This window comes from Rhizophagus irregularis, chromosome 18, assembly GCF_026210795.1.
Source record: "Rhizophagus irregularis chromosome 18, complete sequence".
Classification (NCBI taxonomy): Eukaryota; Fungi; Glomeromycota; class Glomeromycetes; order Glomerales; family Glomeraceae; genus Rhizophagus; species Rhizophagus irregularis.
The window spans coordinates 3,128,511-3,148,569 of NC_089446.1; the positions used below are offsets into that span (position 1 = coordinate 3,128,511).

At 29.8% G+C, this 20,059-nt stretch overlaps 8 protein-coding genes across 9 annotated transcripts; 4 read left to right on the forward strand and 4 right to left on the reverse strand.

Moving 5' to 3' along the window:
* Positions 1-139: 139 nt before the first annotated feature.
* On the forward strand, positions 140-1,159 carry OCT59_010287 (uncharacterized protein; the record flags this gene model as incomplete). The annotated part of the gene is made up of 5 exons (XM_025315199.2): positions 140-239; positions 314-430; positions 507-591; positions 668-926; positions 1,003-1,159. The coding sequence occupies exons 1-5, from the start codon at positions 237-239 to the stop codon at positions 1,157-1,159; spliced, it is 621 nt and encodes a 206-aa protein (XP_025183400.1). The 5' UTR covers positions 140-236.
* An 18-nt stretch (positions 1,160-1,177) lies between these two features.
* Positions 1,178-5,135, reverse strand: OCT59_010288 (uncharacterized protein; the record flags this gene model as incomplete). The annotated part of the gene is made up of 14 exons (XM_066132918.1): positions 1,178-2,172; positions 2,251-2,273; positions 2,338-2,606; positions 2,686-2,854; positions 2,928-3,064; positions 3,137-3,224; positions 3,302-3,364; positions 3,445-3,705; positions 3,775-3,986; positions 4,057-4,198; positions 4,273-4,425; positions 4,500-4,801; positions 4,870-5,022; positions 5,102-5,135. The coding sequence occupies 14 exons, from the start codon at positions 5,133-5,135 to the stop codon at positions 1,722-1,724; spliced, it is 2,457 nt and encodes an 818-aa protein (XP_066000516.1). The 3' UTR covers positions 1,178-1,721.
* A 2,700-nt stretch (positions 5,136-7,835) lies between these two features.
* Positions 7,836-8,915, reverse strand: OCT59_010289 (40S ribosomal protein uS12). The gene is made up of 5 exons (XM_025315197.2): positions 8,855-8,915; positions 8,535-8,700; positions 8,250-8,418; positions 8,121-8,185; positions 7,836-8,047 (listed from the first exon to the last, which is right to left on the reverse strand). Exons 1-5 carry the CDS (start codon positions 8,856-8,858, stop codon positions 8,014-8,016), a joined length of 438 nt encoding a protein of 145 aa, XP_025183398.1. The 5' UTR covers positions 8,859-8,915; the 3' UTR covers positions 7,836-8,013.
* Positions 8,916-9,021: 106 nt separating this feature from the next.
* Positions 9,022-12,508, forward strand: OCT59_010290 (uncharacterized protein). Its single transcript, XM_025315196.2, has 15 exons — positions 9,022-9,133; positions 9,233-9,371; positions 9,439-9,725; positions 9,797-9,904; positions 9,979-10,131; positions 10,198-10,328; positions 10,404-10,506; positions 10,586-10,652; positions 10,761-10,885; positions 10,957-11,081; positions 11,162-11,282; positions 11,361-11,456; positions 11,538-11,672; positions 11,899-12,025; positions 12,100-12,508. Exons 1-15 carry the CDS (start codon positions 9,047-9,049, stop codon positions 12,171-12,173), a joined length of 1,878 nt encoding a protein of 625 aa, XP_025183397.1. The 5' UTR covers positions 9,022-9,046; the 3' UTR covers positions 12,174-12,508.
* On the reverse strand, positions 12,217-14,096 carry OCT59_010291 (uncharacterized protein; the record flags this gene model as incomplete). 2 transcript variants are annotated; one of them, XM_025315195.2, is made up of 10 exons in its annotated part: positions 12,217-12,641; positions 12,714-12,832; positions 12,910-12,935; positions 13,004-13,123; positions 13,192-13,321; positions 13,409-13,463; positions 13,538-13,605; positions 13,672-13,732; positions 13,810-13,895; positions 13,964-14,096. In XM_025315195.2, the coding sequence occupies 10 exons, from the start codon at positions 14,094-14,096 to the stop codon at positions 12,432-12,434; spliced, it is 1,008 nt and encodes a 335-aa protein (XP_025183396.1). In that variant the 3' UTR covers positions 12,217-12,431. The 2 variants fall into 2 exon arrangements, with proteins under 2 accessions (XP_025183396.1, XP_066000517.1); XM_066132919.1 differs by having other exon boundaries at positions 12,217-12,832.
* A 305-nt stretch (positions 14,097-14,401) lies between these two features.
* Positions 14,402-16,331, forward strand: OCT59_010292 (uncharacterized protein). The gene is made up of 9 exons (XM_025315194.2): positions 14,402-14,602; positions 14,671-14,704; positions 14,774-15,002; positions 15,074-15,163; positions 15,231-15,307; positions 15,375-15,416; positions 15,484-15,565; positions 15,632-15,711; positions 15,802-16,331. Exons 1-9 carry the CDS (start codon positions 14,466-14,468, stop codon positions 16,117-16,119), a joined length of 1,089 nt encoding a protein of 362 aa, XP_025183395.1. The 5' UTR covers positions 14,402-14,465; the 3' UTR covers positions 16,120-16,331.
* OCT59_010293 (uncharacterized protein) lies at positions 16,154-17,444 on the reverse strand. The gene is made up of 5 exons (XM_025315193.2): positions 17,368-17,444; positions 17,049-17,307; positions 16,929-16,974; positions 16,518-16,842; positions 16,154-16,440 (listed from the first exon to the last, which is right to left on the reverse strand). The coding sequence occupies exons 1-5, from the start codon at positions 17,408-17,410 to the stop codon at positions 16,322-16,324; spliced, it is 792 nt and encodes a 263-aa protein (XP_025183394.1). The 5' UTR covers positions 17,411-17,444; the 3' UTR covers positions 16,154-16,321.
* Positions 17,445-18,500: 1,056 nt separating this feature from the next.
* Positions 18,501-19,684, forward strand: OCT59_010294 (uncharacterized protein). Its single transcript, XM_025315192.2, has 4 exons — positions 18,501-18,666; positions 18,746-18,873; positions 18,976-18,984; positions 19,062-19,684. Exons 1-4 carry the CDS (start codon positions 18,603-18,605, stop codon positions 19,521-19,523), a joined length of 663 nt encoding a protein of 220 aa, XP_025183393.1. The 5' UTR covers positions 18,501-18,602; the 3' UTR covers positions 19,524-19,684.
* Positions 19,685-20,059: the final 375 nt, after the last annotated feature.

The following is a 20,059-nucleotide window of genomic DNA, read 5'->3' on the forward strand; positions in this document are numbered from 1 at the left end:
TTTTATAAAAATGAAATTAACAAAAGATGATTAAAAAAAAAATTCAACAATTAAGATTCAATAATGAAAGTAATATTTCATAAATAGTGTATATAAACTAAATAAATAATTATTGAGATTCCTAAATTACCTATTCTCAACTGTGCCTTAGTTTTATCACCTGACATCATAGTTTTAGAGGCATGGATTGATCCATTTAACTTTTTTTTCCTCCAAAAACTTTTTAAAAGTTTATAATGGTAAACTTTAATTTTTTAAATGAGCTTTATCATTGAGCATAATTAATGTGCTCTTTTTTTTTATTATATATTAGCCAAAAGTACGAAAAACTCGCAAATCACTTCATTACAATGTTCCCAACAGAAAATTTGCAGTATCAGCCGATAAAGTAGAAAAAGTTGTAATTGGATCGGCTCTTAATGAGGAAGAGGTGAGTTAGCATATTTGTCGGTTTAATACATTTAATACAGTTCTTTTTTTTTGTCTGATAGTTTTTTTTTTGTAAGCCAAATGCGGAAGAAAAATTACTTCCAAAAATATCTAATACCAAAAAAGAAAAAGCAAGAGAGCGACATGAAAAATGGATAAAAAGTAAGGTTAATAAATTTACAACCATATTATTTATGAGTATATATTAATTGGTAATTTTTATTGATTTTATGAAAAGAATTTGAGCCTACTAAAACATCTACACAAAGATCAAAGAAAAACAAAAAGAAAAAGAAAAAATCACGGCAAATGGATGTTTGTGAAGAGGAAACTACTTTAAATATTTCTGATTTAAAAGAATATCTCCCAGATATTAATAAAGTTGAATCAACTAATCAAAAAGGACAAGACAAAAAAACAAAAAAGAAGTCACAAAATTCAAATTTAGTATTAAATTTAAAATCTGTAAAATCAAAATCTGCACGAAAAATTGTTGCGTAAGTGTATATTTCTTATAAAATCAATTCATTTAAAATTGATATATAATTGACGAAATCTCTTATATTATTTTAGGATGAGTGAAATTCAAAGATTTCATAAAGTATTAAACCATTCTGCTTTTAAGGCTGACCCATTATCAACCATTAAATTGCATGTTGAAAATACAATTGAAAAGAAACAGATCATTGATGATAAATCATCCGCTATGAATATAGATTCAACTTCCTGATTTAATTTTTTTTTTTTTAATGTGTAGTTCTGTTTGGATATTATATTTTAATGTAAATAATTTGAAAAATTATAGAGTTTCTCAATAAATGTAATATTTTCATAAATTTTAACACCTAAAAATTTCTATTTTCGAAGTATTTATTGGTTTAATAAAGCTAGCTAATATCGCTATTTAATTAAAGAAAAAAAAGAATAAAAAAGAATTTGTTTTAAGATTTTATACTTGTCTGAACGATACTTTTTGATAACATGAAGGTAACTATCAACGGATGATATGCATCATTACATTAGTCCTATAGCTCATCAAATAAATCAGTTTGATTTAATTAATATTAATTAAAAAATTAATTTATTATACTAAATAAAGTTTTGATTTTGGATATTAATTTTCCTCTCTCGCACAATATAATTCTGATAATACCAGAAATTGATGATCACACACGTTGGTTCCTTTTAGCATGTAAATAAAGTTAGTGAGATAAGTTAGAGTTCTCAGGAAATCAACACATTGATATAATAAGTTAATTTATGGATAGCTGTAAAGTTCCATATCAACACTGTCACCATGCACGAGCACCATCAGCACCACCAGCACCAGCACCGCCGCCACCACCGCCACCTCCCCCTCCTCCTGCACGATTGTTTTCTGCTTGATTCCATCTCAATTGTCTTAAATACACCAACCAGCCAACTAAAAGACACATTACTAATATCATTAAATTCTCCATTAAATCTTCACTCTCATATTCTTCCTCATCATATTCTTCATCTGTAATGTCCGAAGATTCGGAAAATTCATCAACGCCTTTTTTACGGGCATTATAACTTTTAATTAATTGTTCATCTGGACCCACTGCATCCCACCCTTCTCGCTCATTAGTTTCTTTAGTCGTTACTGACCCATCACTTTCTTCCCTTTCACTATTAAAAATTGGATCATACCATAACCGTTTGGATGATTCATCTGAATCATCCGCTGAAGTTCCATATCCGGTAATGTAATTCCAAAAACTTTTTGTATATAATTTAATTAAAGACAATGTTACTGGTAGATACGCGTCAGGATTGGTTGAAAGGGACTGATCATACCATCTTTTCGCGAGATGAAAATCCTATATGAAAATAAATATTATAGATTAATGTATTAAAAATGAAAAATAAAAGTACGATACAAACTTTAGCTACTCCTATTCCATTTTCATGCATCCAACCAAGATTCCACATAGCCATCGCACTTAATTCAACTTCTGCAGCTACCTGATAACAAGCAGCAGCCTTTTCATAATTAACTTCAGTACCAAATCCTTTAAAATAATAGTCTCCCATTTTTACACGTGAATCAACATTTCCTTGATTGGCTGATCGTGTCCAATAAATTAATGCCAATCTCTCCCGAAATGGATCTATCTTTGGTATTAAGTGTGGTGGATGCCATCGCGATTTATCTACAATCAAATACAAAAAAATATAAAACATCTATTCGTTTCCAAATCAACCTCAAATTAACTAAAATTAACAAAATACCTTGATCCAATAACCATGCAGTATTTGCTTGACCTAATTCATAACCTCTTTCTGCAGCTAGTAAATAGTTAATCAATGCGCTGTCTCTGTCACCTGTACGATATGATGTATATGCTATTAGAAATGGTGAATGTAACCAATCGCCTCGTTCTGCCACCATTTTATAATACTAAAATAATTCGTTCAATTAATATAATTAATAAATTGTAAGTAAAAATACATGGGAGAAAATGTGTACATACCGCGGCTGCTGTACAATATCTTTCAGCCCCTAATCCTTCCTCATACATTTCAGCTAAGTAATATTGAGCCAGTATATGTTTTTGTTCTGCGGCTAATCGGAAAAATTCAAAAGCGGCCTCGTAGCTACCTTTCTGATCTAGATATAAAAATATAGTTATTCACGAATTAATGATAAATATAGAAAACAATAGTCAAAACTCCAACCTACGCAAGTAAATTAAACCCAAATTCACTTGTGCTTCGGTATATTCTTTTTCTGCCGCAAATTTGAATAAACGCATGGCTTGTTCAAGATCCTATTATTATTAAATTTAAGTAGTTGTATATATATATATGAATTTAATAGGGAAGCAAAAGATGAATCTACACTTACTTTTTTCACTTCAATACCTTCCATATACATAATACCGAGTCCATTCCAAGAAGCCGGATCATCCTATATTTTAACAGTTATTTAATATCACTTAATTAATTCGCTAGTAAAACATATGAATCTGAAATCAAATATCAACAAACCAGTCGGACACCTCTTATAAACCATTTGAGAGCTGTTTTGTTATCTTGTTCAACTCCTTCACCACGCAAATACATTCTTCCTAAAATTCCGGCCGCCTGTCCAGCAGCAATCCTTTGCTTAGAGTTCATATTGGGTAGATCCTCAAACGGATTCTCTGTTATCCAATATTTATTAGCAACATTCTTGAGATAATTGTATGCACGCTGGAAATTCTGATGAATATTACGAGTTCCTTGATAATACAATTGCCCTAAACCTAGCTATAGCGGAAATAAAAGAATCAGTTACAACAATTCAACATGATAACTACCTTATATTAAACACCCCACCTGAGCTGTTACATCTCCATTTTCAGCTGAATAATGATAAAACTCTAGTATATCATCCAAAACAGCTTGGTCACCATGCTTCGATGCATGACCAGGACCCCCACTAGCTCCATATCCATACACCCCACCATCTTCATCGTATAATCTGGTTTTGAAAGGAGGAGGAGGAAGCTGATGACCACCAGGCGGACCAGACTTATAATAATCAATTGCTAAAAGAAAATCGATGCTTAAAATATTTATTCGATGTTAAGTGAAAAAAATTTTGGTATAATAAGCTACCTTTATCTGCTACACGTTTATAATAAAAAACTGCATCTTCACAACTGCGTGGCACTCCAATACCCATTAAGTGGCGATAACCAAGTGTCATTTCCGCGGCAGTATCACGTCCAAGCGCGGCAAAAGTATGATATAATAAAGCCTAATTAACTTACTCAATTAAGTTTTATCTTTCGAGAATATGGATTAATTACATAATTGAAAAATGTTACTAACCTTTCCCTGATCTCTTTCAACAACATTTCCTATACCTGTCGCGTACATGAATCCAATCATTTGTTGTGCTGTCGCATTTCCAGACCGATTTGCTAATTCACGATAATAATAGAGAGCAGCCGTTAAATTACGAGGATGTGTATACTTTGCGTACTTAAATGACAATTAATACAAAAAATTAATAAAAATTTTTAAATATTGACGAAGAAGTATTCATAACTACTTACAAAATTTATTTCTCCAAGAGTAAATAATGCGCCATTATGATTATATTCGAAAGCAGCCTTCTCTAATAATTCAACTGCTCTAATCAATTTTGGATGCTTATATTCAGCAATAATCCGTTTTCCTATTTCAGAATTATCCGCAACTGGGGAACGTAATCCGAAAATGGAGAAGATAAACTTTGTCAAAAGCCGATATGAAAGGAGGAGGAGACTAGGATCTGTTTCATCAAACTCAAATCGCTTTTTTTGTGATGATTTCAATGTTCGGAGTATTCTTAACGCCTTTTGATATATTTCATCAGCTAATATACAAAATTATTAGTTATAGAAACTATTTTAAGTTTATGCAAACCTTTTGGCCTGAACTTACCACTCAGTTTTTCTTCCAACTTATATAAACCGTCTGACTTCTCCGTTATTATTACAGACTGTGTCTGGGTCGCAGTATCTTGTGATAGTTCATCGTTAGTAATAGCAGTAACGTGAGCGATCGTAATAATGAATAAAATGTAAAGGACACAACCTAATTTGTTAAAAAAAAATTAGATCAACTGTCAATAATGAAATATGATATTAGCAATGAATAATAAAACTATAAATACCGATCAAAGGAAAACGTTTAAGTTTGCACAACATATTTCTCAGGTGCAATACTGAAATCTTTGACTGTTAAAACGCATCGCATGAAAGTTTTTGGTTTACAACCTTCTATATTGTATTTGTAATATTCAATTGATGTACATAACCAACCATAAATTTACAAGTAATTTTATCGTTCAATAAGAGGTTAACACGTTTATAATTCCTTATTTCTAAAAGAGGTATCAATGATTTTGAAATTCCCTAATTTGGATAACATGATCCGAAAAAATGGTAGAGGCTAATTTTTAAAAAACCTAATAGTAACGTAAATAATCTCTGATCACTATCTTATCATATATTGGAAGATTCTTTGTACAAGAATTAATTAAGATAAAAATAGCTTGTAAACGAATAAAAATTATTAGCAGTGCGCAACCTTTTTAGTGATAAAGGAAGGATCATAACATTGATTGTCTCCTCCAGATTCTTATTAACAACAAAGTTAGGGCGAGAATTAGAGCGGATATCAAGCAAACAAATCCAGTAATTCTCTCAGTTGTAATTAAATCTACACTCTATAGTATAAAAAACACGATTTTACTCCAACCCTAACAACTTTTGTTAATCGCTTGTCCAAACTTTAAAAAGAAGTTTATATTATTAATTTAAAATTTTACTTGTTCTTATTGCGTATGATTTATTGCAGCATAAAATTGTTGTCCCCGATATTTTTCAAAGATTTCATATGAATCCCAACATATCGTTATATCGCAGTTTGACTGTATTCATCTGAAACATGAGAAAACGAAGACTAAGAGAAAGTTCCGGGTAAAGAAAGCAAAGAAACTGGTAAGCATATTGGATACTTCTATCAATAGACGTGACAAAAAGATCAAACCCGTTGGGAAGTTACATGAACCTACTGCCCACTTCACCAAATTAACGCATTGAAGCTGATTATTTTAAATACGATTACAAACTAGTTGATAACGTAAAATCGTACACATTAAAGTATGTTAAGTTCCTCTTAAGGTTTCCTGTTTCGTGCCACTGAGCAACTCACAATATCCTAAGCAAACGACTCCTTGGCTCATCACCTTACTACCTTCTCTTTCCAGAAAGTATCCTTCCAGATGGGCTGACCCTTGTTTTCATTAATGTCATGCGTCTTAAATTTCTAACAGGTGTACAAAATCATGGCAATTCCGTTTGTTTTAAAATCTGTATACATATGATACTCTTTTTTTAACATTTACATTGTTCTATTATTTTCCAACAAAATCTATGACAATCTCTCAGATTCAATAGTGATACTGATTGTTTGATTATATCCTCTTGTACTCCTATGGTACGACCAGGCAACAGATTCGATTGATTGACTTTGCCTCATCATTCACGTACTCATCGTCAAAGAACATATCATGCCGAATGGCATATTCCAATGACAGATTATTTAGTACACCAAGATTTGCTTCATGATTCTCATTGTCTTTCGTATTTTCAGCTCTTTCCGAGATAGAAACGAATTAGTTTTTCAGCAATTTTCTTGTAAAATTGTAAAATTGATGGATGATTCTTCAATTGAAAGTGAAGAATTAATCCTCAAATTTCATTATAATTGATTTTATTTTTTGCTACATGCACCTAAAATATGGAGCACAAGGAAATGAATGAATATATGATTCTATAGGTATTTTTTTTTTGTCATCAATGATTTAGACAAAAAGGTGTTATAATAAAAGATTAAATATAAATCTGTATTTAAAGTAAAAAGTCCCCGTTTAAACTATGGTATAATCCGAGGACAAAGTGGAACTATTGGAGTTATAATCCAAATGTAGTGAATCTGATGATGATGCAACTTCTCCTCAAGAAAAAGAAATTAAGTCAAAAAGAATGCTGCAGATCTTAAAGAATTTTTTAATAAAAGTGACATCTTACGTTATAGAACAAATTATCCGTTGAACATAATTGCAAGGTTTGTAACTCTCTTTTAAAGTCTCACTGTTTATTATTTTTGTTTAATAATGTTGACACATCGGTTTTATTCGACATTATCGTTATTGATAACGGAAATTTTCAATATCGTTAACGATCAATAGCGAGAAAAACAAAAGGAAGACACCATGGATTACTTAATTTAACGATGGATTATCAAAGTAACAATCTCTACAGGAAGAGGTTACTTTTAATTCAACTAGAATCATACTCAAGACAATACTATTTATTATAATGAGATAATTCCGGATCGATGAAGGTGAAGAACGGGTTAATAAACGGATCGATCACATTGATTTAGTTTACTATCTACTCACAAATCAATCTGCTAATATAACCATTCTTAATATTTCTCTGGTAAAATTCTTGAATTGTAGACTTCATTTTCCCCAAAGTGCACGAATTTCCATTGCTTCGTGGAGGCACATCTTCCTCCAAAATCTCCGAAGTAAATCTTTTTTTTATCTCTCGTCTAATCGAAAAGTTGCTGGAATTGGCTCCATTTGAGACGAGTCTGGAATAAGTTCCCGTCCATTCACATAGTTCATGTAGTTATCCTATGTCAGGATTAAGTGAATAATTTGATAAAGACAATAAAAACCTAAGAAACTACACCTTCATATCATCATCATAGTACCAATTCATTCGTTGCTTCTTTCTTTTTTTTTGTCTATACTGTGTCACTTTTTGTTAATATAAAATTGTGCTTTTTTCTCCCGAAAAATTATTAAGAAATTTATATAAATTATGAATCAATATGTTTACAAAAAACACTTTTTTGGGTGAAGATTTTTTTATTTTTGCAAATGATTTCTCAAATTATCTTATAACATATAGTCCAACCTCAGAAGCTTACAATAAATCTATTGATTAGCTAATCAAAATTAAAGCACCTGCAAAATTAAATAATAGACATTAAATTGAAAAGACTGTTTTAAGACCGAGGTTTTTCTTTCTTTTCCTTGTATCTATAAATATTTAAAATTAAAAAACTATAATAATTTAAACGAAAAAATAACAAGAATTAAAGGATGTACTTACAGAGCAAGGAGTGATACACCCGAGACTTTGACCACTTTGAAACGAACTCCAGGAATATCACCAATCTACAAAAGTAGCGTAATCAGACCGTTGAATCTAGTTAAATTTAAAGAATGGTCGAATACTTACGGCGCGACCTTTACGACCAAATCCCGCAAGCAGAACTTCATCATTTTCATCTACGTAATTTAAACAACCATCATTAGGAACGAAAGCCGTAACTTTCTTTCCATTCTTAATTAATTGAACTCTAACACACTTGCGAATAGCAGAATTTGGTTGCTTGGCTTCCACGCCACTTTTTTGGACAAATAAATAATCATGCAGAGCGAAAATTATAATAAAATAAATTAAATAAGTTTAATTCTTTAATTAATAAAGTAATAGATCAGAAAGATCAGGAGATAAAATTACATTTTTTCAAGTACAATGCCTTTTGCATGAGAGGCACCGCCAAATGGTGAAGATTTGTAAGCGGTACCTAATGCTCTCTTCTTATATGCTTTATCAGCCCATCGTTCTACACGACGGTGTGTACGTAGTTTACGAGCGCTTTGCAATCCTCTGGGTTTTCCTTTACCTAATATAATACGAATTCAATAAGATATCTTAGAAAACGGGTTGGAAAAAAAATTCTTTATAAACCTGTAACTCTATTATTAAATTTCTTGCAAGGTTTAAAAGATAAAATAATAAAATTCCTTAAGCTAATAAATAGAAATGATAACTCTTACCCATTTTACCTATTTTTAAGAAGATGGGATGAAACGGAGGAGGAATCTTTGATTCATTTTTTTCACATTTAATACAAATCTAGCTATTGGCTGATATAAGTGATTGTGTAACAATAGCCATTTAAAAAAATAATATAAATAGTTACAACACGATAGTTTTGCTCTTTAGTTACGCTAATAATTTTTATCAAAATGTTCAATAATTTTTATCAGAATCAAAAGTTACTTCGCGATGATCCTGAAGTAACCGAGTTCTTGAAGACGAAATTAGGGGTTAATGTAAGAAGTGGTTTCTTTTTTTTTCTTCGTTATATACGCGTTAAGTTCCAGTATAATTATATATATATCTTTTTTTATTAACATTACGAATTTTTGTAGCTTGACGGTACCGAGCGAGAATTCATTGGTTTTATGTCAAGTTTCTTGAGACAGTATAATGTAATGTCCTTCGATATCAATCCGATAGACCCTAGTGACGATGCTATAAGAAAGACAGTACAACGAGTACTTAGACCAGGTTACCTGTTATATAAAAACAATTATCAAGATTATACTCTTTTATTAACTATCGTATTTTTCTCTAGATTCTCTTTTTGAACCAGGAATTCAAAATTCGGTTCGCGATTATCTTGAAATTGCAACCGAAGGAACTACGGCAATATTTTCTTCGCTTGTCGTGTCATATAGAGGTTACCCCAGCAGAGCTAATGTCTTAATGAGTATGATAAATGCCTTCTCTGACCAAAGTCCACATAATCCAAATGATCCAACGGCAAGAGGGCGCGAGGAAGGGATCGAATGTTTAAAAAAAGTGTTAAAGGCAAAGTATGACGCCAAGAAGATAGACGAAACACTTATGAAAAATGGCAGGGTAATTATTTTTTAATATGAAACGCCTTATATTTCATCAAGAATTAATCAATGTTTTTTTTTCAAACGTAGTCTTTAAATCCAGTGTTGGAACTTATAGATAAAGCTGAATGGCGTAAAGTGTTATATGAACTTTCAGAGAAATATCCTGACAGTCAATTCTTGAACGTTTTGATTCGGGTAATTAATTTAATTAATTGTTAGCAATTTTATTTGTTATAACTTTTTCTTATGAGGAATGCAATCGATATTAGAAAATAGCGGATCAAGGTTTCGTTGGTGAAATAAAACATCTCAAAACTGCGTCAACATATATTGAGGTGTATTCAAAGGTTTTGCTTGACCAATTCAATACGTTATTAAACGCGGACGACGCGAGCTTATCTAAATTTTTACCGGATTTAGTGGTGGGTTTTTTTTTCACATTCTGTTATTTTTTACAAAAAATATGTTAATTTCACTTTATTATATAGAAAACAGCAAGTCAGCACCCACACACGTATCTTTTTGTTCAAACGTTAATAAAGCGATTGATTCAAGTACCAAATGGTTACCCGCTAAGAAAGTTGGCTAAGGAGTTGGAAAAAGGCGTAATTGATGGCCGGTACATATATACACACTATACATACGATTCTGAAATTTTTAAATTATGCAAATCTAATATATTCTGAATTGGTAGAAATGATCTAGTGATAACATTGAGAAACTTGTTATCGGCTCCACCAGCTGCTATTGCATCATCTATTTTTCATATACCACCAACACCTGGAGATGTGGTCGCGGTAACTATTTATATATTTATCATTATAATATACTTTCTCACATTTCTAAATTTTTTTTTTTTTTTGGCGCTTATTGTAGTTGTATAAGCAATATAGTTCTAGACCACCACCTTCTCCCATATTTTTGCGCGATCCTCAATTGCTCTGTATGTAGTGTATTTATCTGGTTTGTTTATTATTTTTTTTTTAATTTTATGGTAATGTCAAACGCGTCTAAAAAATTTGTTCATGCAATTGCTATGTGGATATTTTAGATTGGTTATTAAATAATATATTCGTACCTTCTGAGAAAAACAAAAACTTGAAGCAAGATCTTAAGGAAAAGTATTTATATTTAGCGGCTTTCGCTTCAAGCGCCAAGGAATTATCGAACGGAAAGGTAGAATAGCTGTATATGTCGTACACAATAAATTCATTTTCCATTCTTATTAATTATCTTTTCTAAATTAGATTGATTCTTCACAAGTCGATAGTACCTTTACAACACTTAAAAAACTCGAAGCTGCCGTTTCTAAAAAAGGTGCAACGACTACCGAATTCGGTAGCATCGTTAAAGAAATTTTGGAATATATAGAGTAAGTTTTATCTTATCGTGATAACATATGTTTTTACTATAAGTAATTTAAATGTTATTCTGTTTTATTTTTGAATATAGTACTCCGATAGCTTCAATGGCTTTAATCTTTTGGATTAAACATCTTTTACGCGACACGTCATTTTATGAGAAGCATTTCAAACATCATGAAGTCCCGATTCCTCATCTGCTTCTTGAAGAGGTAAAAAAATTATGTATTAGTATTTATTCACTTTGTCAAAATGTTTATTTTTTAAAATAAAATATTATGTGATTGAAGATTGCGTATCGTCATCCTTATCAACGAACACACGTTTTTAACGCGTTTAAAGCTGAACTGGAATCAAATTCATGGAAACTTACACCGGAAATTATGGTTTCGTACAACTTTATAATTTGGTTATGTTAATAGTATGTAACAGTTTGATTTACGCGTTCATTTCATTCACAATTACAGTTGGGTCTGCGACAACAATTGTTGGATCGAATGATTTACCTGATACAGCTTGGATTTGTTATACAAGTCATGATGTATATTGAAAAACAAACAAAAAAATTAGAGGAAAGATTAATAATCTATTTTATCAAAAAAGTAAGTGTGTTCTTAAAAGATTTCTATTTTTGATAAATGTTGTATCCAAAAGAGGAAACTCTGTCACATAATTAGTTAAATTAATTTCCATATATTGGACATTTATGCCCTGATGATATAAATGATTTAAGTTTTCGAAACTTTTGTTACAACATTTGAAAATAGCGTTATTCCGGTTATCTGGTTTATAAGCCACGTGTAAAAAATTTTCTTTAATTGTTTTTAGGTTGTTCAAATAATTGGACCACCCTATTCAAAAGATTTTTATTGTATAATGATAAAGTTAATTGAACCATTTGATGTTGTCTTGGAAGCACAGTCAGATACAAGAATACTAATTAGACAATTCCTTGGTATGATAGATCTTTTCTCCTTCTTTGATTCCTTTACTTTTTTATACGTACTAACATGTACTCAACGAATTTAGCTGATTGTCCTCAAAATTTGAATGATAAAGAAACCTTTTATGCTATTTCTAAACTTAAAAAATGTTTCAGTTAGGGTTAAACTTGGATTAGAGTGGTTAGATTCGATATTTCTACTAGGAAATTAATACAGTTTTATAATATATAATTGATTATTGAATACAAGCTAAATTGCATTAATAATAATATATAAAGGAAAAATACCATATTATAAGGAATATATAGTATTGAGTAAACCATCTTACTAGAATTTTTTTTATCTATTTTTATTATTTTATAAAATAGCACTAGATTGCAAAAACATAAACCATTGAAAAAAATAACATTTAGATTATTAATTTCTACTACTTAATAATCCTAATGATTCTTCTTCTACATCAACTTTTTTTATGAAACAACATAATAAAATATTTTTTAAGCCAATTATACCACGTTTTATGTTATTTAAAAATTCATCCTTTTTGGCAAAAATCCATGGTTTTGAACTTGATATTCTATCATTTCTCAATCGATGTGAATTATCAATACAAGTGAACATACATACCTTTATGAAAAATTATGAATTGTGAATAAATTGCTTGTAGTTATATGTGAAGAACTTAAAAGATTTACTTACAAAAATTGAAGATAATACTCCTAATGCCGTAGAAGCAGATATCATGAACATGATAATCTGTTGATATTTAACAGCATCCATTATAGGTGCACCACCAATAATTTGACCAGTCATCATACCTAATTGATTTCAATTTACTATTTAGATACAATATGTAAGTATTTATTTATATTTGATTAAGATATCTAAAAATTACCTGGAATAGCAATCAATCCAATTATACTAAAATGTAAAATACAAGTTTAGCAACATTATAATAAATAAATAAAAATAGACGGACTAAAAGTTACCTCATAGCATTAATAGTAGGTAACATAGCTAATCTTATCGCTTCAACTGCAACCGGACGACCGGCTTCCCATCGAGAAGCACCAAATGATAAGTACATTTCTATCATTTCCTTTTGTTCACTAACATTTTATAATATAAGGAACTAATAAGTAAATAGCAATGAATACAAGATGTACAATACAATTACCTTAATTGATTAAGTGCATAAGAAGTGGCAACAGCTATTGCTGACATACCATTCCCAAGAAGCATTCCCATTGTTGGAACAAATATCCGTGGATCCCAAAATTTTCCTTGATTCAAAGAAAAACGAGATCCTTCATTTAACAAAAAATCGGTTAGTTCCTATGCGATAAAAGAAACGAACGAAAATAAATATCAATTAAATAATATGTATAACTTACCGATAGTACCAATTATCATAGTACTTACTCCCAGCGAAAGAAGAACGGACAAATACTATCAAGTTTACGAAGATATATCATTAATAACTTTATTAACCACTACGTTCTTATATATATATATATATATACCATGCCGGCGTGTCTCTTCTTGCTCTTATTTAATACTATTTCATTGGCGCCGAGAAAAACAAGTACAACTAAAAGGAGCAATTTAATTAATGAAGTAATAAAGCAATCGATTGCAAAATTTAATTATAACTTACAAATCATTGCAAAAACAATATAAGGATTTTGTGCTTTAAAAACATCTTCAAGAACTAAGCCCTAATTGTAGCGATTCAGTAAATTAATAAAAGCGATATTTTAATCACAACCCAAAATGAAAACTAAAGGTAACAAACCATTAAGGTCAATTGTACAACACAACGGACCGCGCTGACAAATAAAGATGTTCCTAAATTTAAACCAAATGATATTGATATAACACCTAGATATTTATAAATGAAAATTAATATATATATATTAAAATAATGCAATGAAATAACTATTACCTACTATTTATAATAATGAACGTCGAAGCTATTCCTACATGATACCATTCGAGTGGATTATCATCGATTTTACTTGAATCTCGACGACAAGTATCGTCTTGATAGCTAAGTAATGGATCGTTGCCAATAAAGACCATTTTGTTAGACCAAAAATTATTGAATTAAGTCTTGACAAAAAAATCTCGTGCGAGAATTCACATTACCAATCATAGTTTAGGGGTCAAGGTAAAAATTTTATGATATCATAAAACAAATATCTTTTAAAGTTAATAATGAACGCACCTGCTGATCACACACATGTACAACCTTTTTTTTTTTGGTGCAAACTAAATACAAACTAAAGAAAAACGGTTTAAAAAGATAAACCCTTTTCTAATATAAGTGTTGGATGTTACACGAACAATTACAATAAAATCTTATAGTGTTTAAGTGTCTCTGGAATATCATACGATTATTCGTTTAGCCATTGACTTCGCGTTTTTTCAAGGAACATTTAAAATTTAAGAATGGACCCAGTAACTGGACTACCAAAATCGCGTCGTTCAACTACCGACTCGCATCGCGAAGGTCTTACCACTGAGACTCACGATTGGACCTTGGTGAAAGCCACTGAACTCGTAGAAGACCAAAAAATTATTATCATGTATATATCATTAAATTGTTTTGATTTTATCAATTATAACTAAAAATAATGTTCTTTTCTTTTTTAAGTGATGGCGATACTGCAATAGAAGCAGCCTGTGATGTAAGAATTATTGTTATTTGTCCAATTATTTGAATGTCGTGTTAATTTTTCAATATTTTATTTTTTTAGACTCTTATTAAAAATAATGTATCTTCTGCCCCAGTTTATGATAATAAAACCAAAACTTACGTTGGAATGTTTGATTGGGCAGATGTTATGACCTATCTATTAATTGTTTTGAAAAAGAAAGATATTTTAGAACAGCAACGAAAGTCCGATGAAGAATTGACTTCCGAATTTAACGATTTATTGAAATTGGCAATACAAAGTCAACCAGTTCCCGTAAAATTAGCTTCAGGTAATCTTAATAAAAATCTTAGTAATAAGATTATAGAAAAATTTGATAAATGATAAAAATATTTTTTATAGATATATCCAATAGGAATCCTTTTTATTCGGTATTTCCTGAAACTTCATTGTTACAAGTGGTTGAATTATTTGGAAGTGGAACTCATAGAGGTATTTCTAATTCTTTTTTTTTCGTAAAAATTTGTTAATTTACTGAAAAATCTTTAAATCATATTAGTTTCCGTTGTCGATGCGGATGGTTATATGAAGGGCATATTAACTCAATCAAGAGTTATTAATTATCTATACAATAATGTATGATTATGCACTTATTTAAATCAAAAAACGCTATCATCATCTTATTTATTTGTCTATTTTATAGGTGACAAAATTCCCTCAGATCGAAGAACTTTTCCCAAAATCGGTATTTATTTATATTGTTTTTGTGTTATTTGTAGAGATATTGTAATTTTGAAAACATCATTTAATAGCTTCATGAACTCAATATTGGAAAAAGTACCATAATTTCTGCCCAAGCTGATTCCTTTGTAATTGAAGCGTTAACAATGATGAGTAAGTTAATCATCTTTTTTTTTACATGCTATCTTCTTCTCTATTAACAATTATATTTTGTTTAAGATAAAAATTCATTAAGTTCAATTGCCATTGTTGATGCCGATGGAGTTCTATTAGGAAATATCAGTATGACGGATGTTAAAGTTCGTATAAGAATTTTCAAAGCCTTTTAATTATTTTTACAAAATTCTTTAATTATTGACAATTATTGGCAATTTATTTATTTTTGGCAGTACATTCTTAGAAGTTATAGTCATTCTTTAATGTGGAAAACATGTCAACAGTTTGTCGGTCATGTAAGAAGTAGGCAAGGGTTAGAGGATGGACAAGATAAATATCCAGTATTCGATGTTCGCCTAACATCCACGGTAGGACACACCATTGCTAAACTTGTAGCCACTAAAGCGCATCGAGTTTGGGTTGTAGATGAAAGGCTACGAGCTATAGGAATTATAAGTTTGACAGATGTGTTGTGTTTATTTGCACGTTCTGCCGGAGCAAATCCAAAACCAAAGAGGTCGTCAAGTTCATCTATACCAACAGATCCATAAATTAAAGAGAGATCTGGAAAATACTTGGCATTATATATGTTAATAATTATTATTATCCATTTTTATATTATTACATATTTTTCCAGCATGTGTTATGAATAAATTAATAATTATGATTACACTCAACATATAATTAAATTTTGATCTGAATTTTTGTTTAGTTTCACAGTGTAAATAATTAATAAATTTTCTTTAATAAACGTTAGGAATTAATATTGACATCTTTTGGTTTAGAAACCTCACTTGTAATTTCTTTTGATTTTTTATTAGAAGTGAAAAACATTATACTAAAAGAAAAAACTGCTAATCCAAATAAACCCACTACAAGGAAGAAAAATAATTCAGTAAAAAAAAATTTGATAAAAAAATATACAAAATATAAGATTAAAATTATTTACATAATGCCATCCTAGTAGTTTCCCATTTTAATGCTTCAATATCGGTACGAACATCACCAGAACTTATTGTAAATTTATTATCAATTCTTTGAATATTAATTTCCTTTTTTTTCTGTTCCTCCCTTATATCAGCTTTATAATTATTTATATCTAATTGTATAAAATGTCTCATTTTCCCAATATCATCTCGTAATTTTTGATGAAGTGATGAAACTTCTCTTTGAATTAAAGAATTTTCTGAACTTAGATCTACTAAACTATTTTTACGCATTATTTGTATTTCTATACGAAGGTCAGACAGTGATGCTTGAAACAAATAAGTTTCCTTTGTATAATCGGGAAAAATGAAGAAAATTAGAAAATATAAAAGTTTTATAAAAATTCATTTATAAGTAAAAGAAAATTTAATACATTTTCTAAGTCTGCTTTCGATAATAATTTTGAACGTGATTTAAAACTAATGTTAAAATCAAGTTAAATTGAGTTATTAGAAAAATAATAAAATAGAATAAAAATTTAAAGAATTTATACCCGTTAATTAACAAAGCTTCCATTCCTCTCATAATAGCTTCAGCTTGACCTCTAGTAAATCCCTGTACTTCTAAATCTTTAACAATTTTATAAGTATTAAAATAATATTGTGCTTTACTTGTTGGCTGTATCGTAATCTCCTTTTCTTTTGGTTTATCAGGAGATAAAGGTGATATTTGTTCTTGAATAGTTGAAAAATATTTATGAATGGAAATCGTTTGTTGTTCTCGAATACTGGGTCGAAATACCGATAAAGAACCTAAATATGAAAGAATTAGTTACACGTTTAAGTGGCATTATTAAAAAGTTCGGATTTTACCAGTTATAGGAAATATTGAACGTTTTATGATTTGATTTAACATTTTATATACAAAGAATTTCGAAAAGCGAGATATCAAGCAGATTAAATTTGATCGATTGGTAGCAGCTAATCACCGATCGTTTCACAAACAACTCGGTGATTATTAAAATTTTAAAGTTTAGCTTAGCTTTGTTTTACTTATGCAAAACAGATACAATTTCTTTTTTTCACGTGTATTTGTAAATAAATTTTTTCTTTGTTGAAACTCTCGGTGTTTCGAATTCTAAATTAAGACTTTTGATTCTAATTTTTATAAAGTAACTGATAAATATAATCATGTAGAATTCCGAAGAATTAGGAAAATTTCTTCGGAAGAATACATGATTATCTGATAAATTATTTGAGATTTGGTTATTATTGCCGTATATATTTTAAATCATTTAGTTCTGAAATTTCTTTTTAATCGCAGATAGTCATTAAAGCCAAAGTTATTTATAATAGTTGAAATTAATCTACTTATATAATAAATTACATTTATAAGATCTTTCTTTACATGAAATATTCTTTAAGTATTTTTAGGAATTAAAATTCTTGAAACTTTCTCAAAATATTTAACCAATTAAAATGTTGGTTTATTAATATACTTTTGACCGGGCGGTGTATATAAGTTTCTGCGTTAATTAGTTAGCTAATATTCAAAATTTTAATTTATTTTTATTAATTTTAAGGTACAACATACGATGGGCTCCTTTTTATGTTTAACAATTTAAATTGGCGTGAGAGTAATCATTGGCGTATATTCCGATACTTGATAAAATTCCATGGAATTAAATTCATCACAACAGTAGAACTTTCTAACTCCCTGCACCCCCTACTGTATTATTATAAATCTTATTGTGCAAATATTTGGGAAGGTACCTCGGCTTTATTATGCATACGATAGATCCAATCAATTTAGATGGTCACTATAATCTTCATAACAAGCGAACAATGTTTGTACTTATTTAGTTTAAAAAAAAACGAACTCGTGAATAAATAAAATTCTATTTATAATCAGATTACCATAAACTGCAGCTAATTAACTAAATCTCCTTAAAAGGAAATGTGATAAATTGCAATATTTAACGGTTGGATCAGAAATTTTTTTTTATAAAGAACGAAATTTCGCTGTTATAAGTCGTCCTACTTTTTTTTTCTCTCTCCTACCTATAATAAAGTTTTTTAACCTAATTTCTTATTTTTGAAAAAAAAAAATGAAGTTATTCGCTACCATATACATTGCTGTTATAGCTTTTGCTGCTTTTTCAAATGCACAAGGTATGTAATTAATTTATTTAATAAAATTTTTTTCTTTAAAAAAAAATTTTTATTTATTTTCTTTAATGGGTAAATATAGCACAAAATGCAACAGCGAATCTTCCAGACTTTCAATTTCTTCTCACCCAGAAATCAGAACCAGAACGAGATAATATTTGTAAGACCAACATGGGTTTTTGCGAAACAAATTGTGGTGGACCGAATAAAGTATGTACTTGAACTCATAAAAAAAAGAATTCTTTCTTTTCATCTTCCTATTGTAATTCTAATTGTACTCTCTTTCCGTTTATTAATATTAACGCTTAATAGGCTCCAATGGTACGTAAATGCAAAACTCATTTACGAAAAATTTTATAAATATCCATTATATTAACGTTTTATAAAATTTATTTTAGAACTTTTGTAATGTAACCACAATGGGATGGGGATGTGGATGTAGCGATAAAATTCCGGATTTATCAGCGTTCCAATGGCCAATTAACCGTGAGCATTGCATCGGATCAGGGGAAGCTTGCAAGTTAGCCTGTCAAGATCCTAAAGTTCCAAATGAGAAAAAGCCAGATTGCAATCTAGCTTGCATTGATACATACACTTCAAAGTGTGGTACAGCAGCACAACCACCAGCCTATTATAATGTTTCAGATCCTGCAATTGTTCCAACATACGCTCCGCCCAAGAATTCAGTGACCGATAGTGCAAATAATAATAGTACTAGTACTAATGGCACTAATGGCAGTCAATCAACTAATAATTCAGCATCAGAAAGTAAAAAGCAAAGCAGTGCTTCCTCAATAAATCACCTTGGAAATGCTGCTGTTGCTTTGGTAATTGTTGCCTCTGGAATGTCTCTATTTTAATTTTAGTATTTTAATTTAATTAATAATTTAATTATAATTATTGGGATGTTGCGGTTGCATCATTTAATATAAAATTAATGTCAATTAGAAGTTAAAGTTTTCTTAGATTTATTATTAATAAAATAAAACTTTTATTTCATTATAATTACTATAAATTGCTATAATTTCATTGTTCTGTGTGAAAAAAGTAAACTTAGGCTTAGCAAAATGATTGACAAATAACTAAGCCAAGCCGAGCCTAAGCCAAGATTTTATAAATCGGGATTTCATGCTAATCGTCAAATCCGTTTATGTTATATGACATTACACAGGTAATCTAATTAGTGGATTCCCTGTTTCACTGCCACAATCTTCAGTTATTCGTTTACAGTTCATTATTTCAAAAGCCACCAAACCAACAAACTTTCCTGTTTTTACTTATATTCCTTTCGTTTTAGATCCTACTTTATACATTCTTTACACACACATATATTTCCTGGACAATTTTTTTAAAAAAATTAAAAAATTAAAAAATAACATTCTTTTTGGTATAGTCA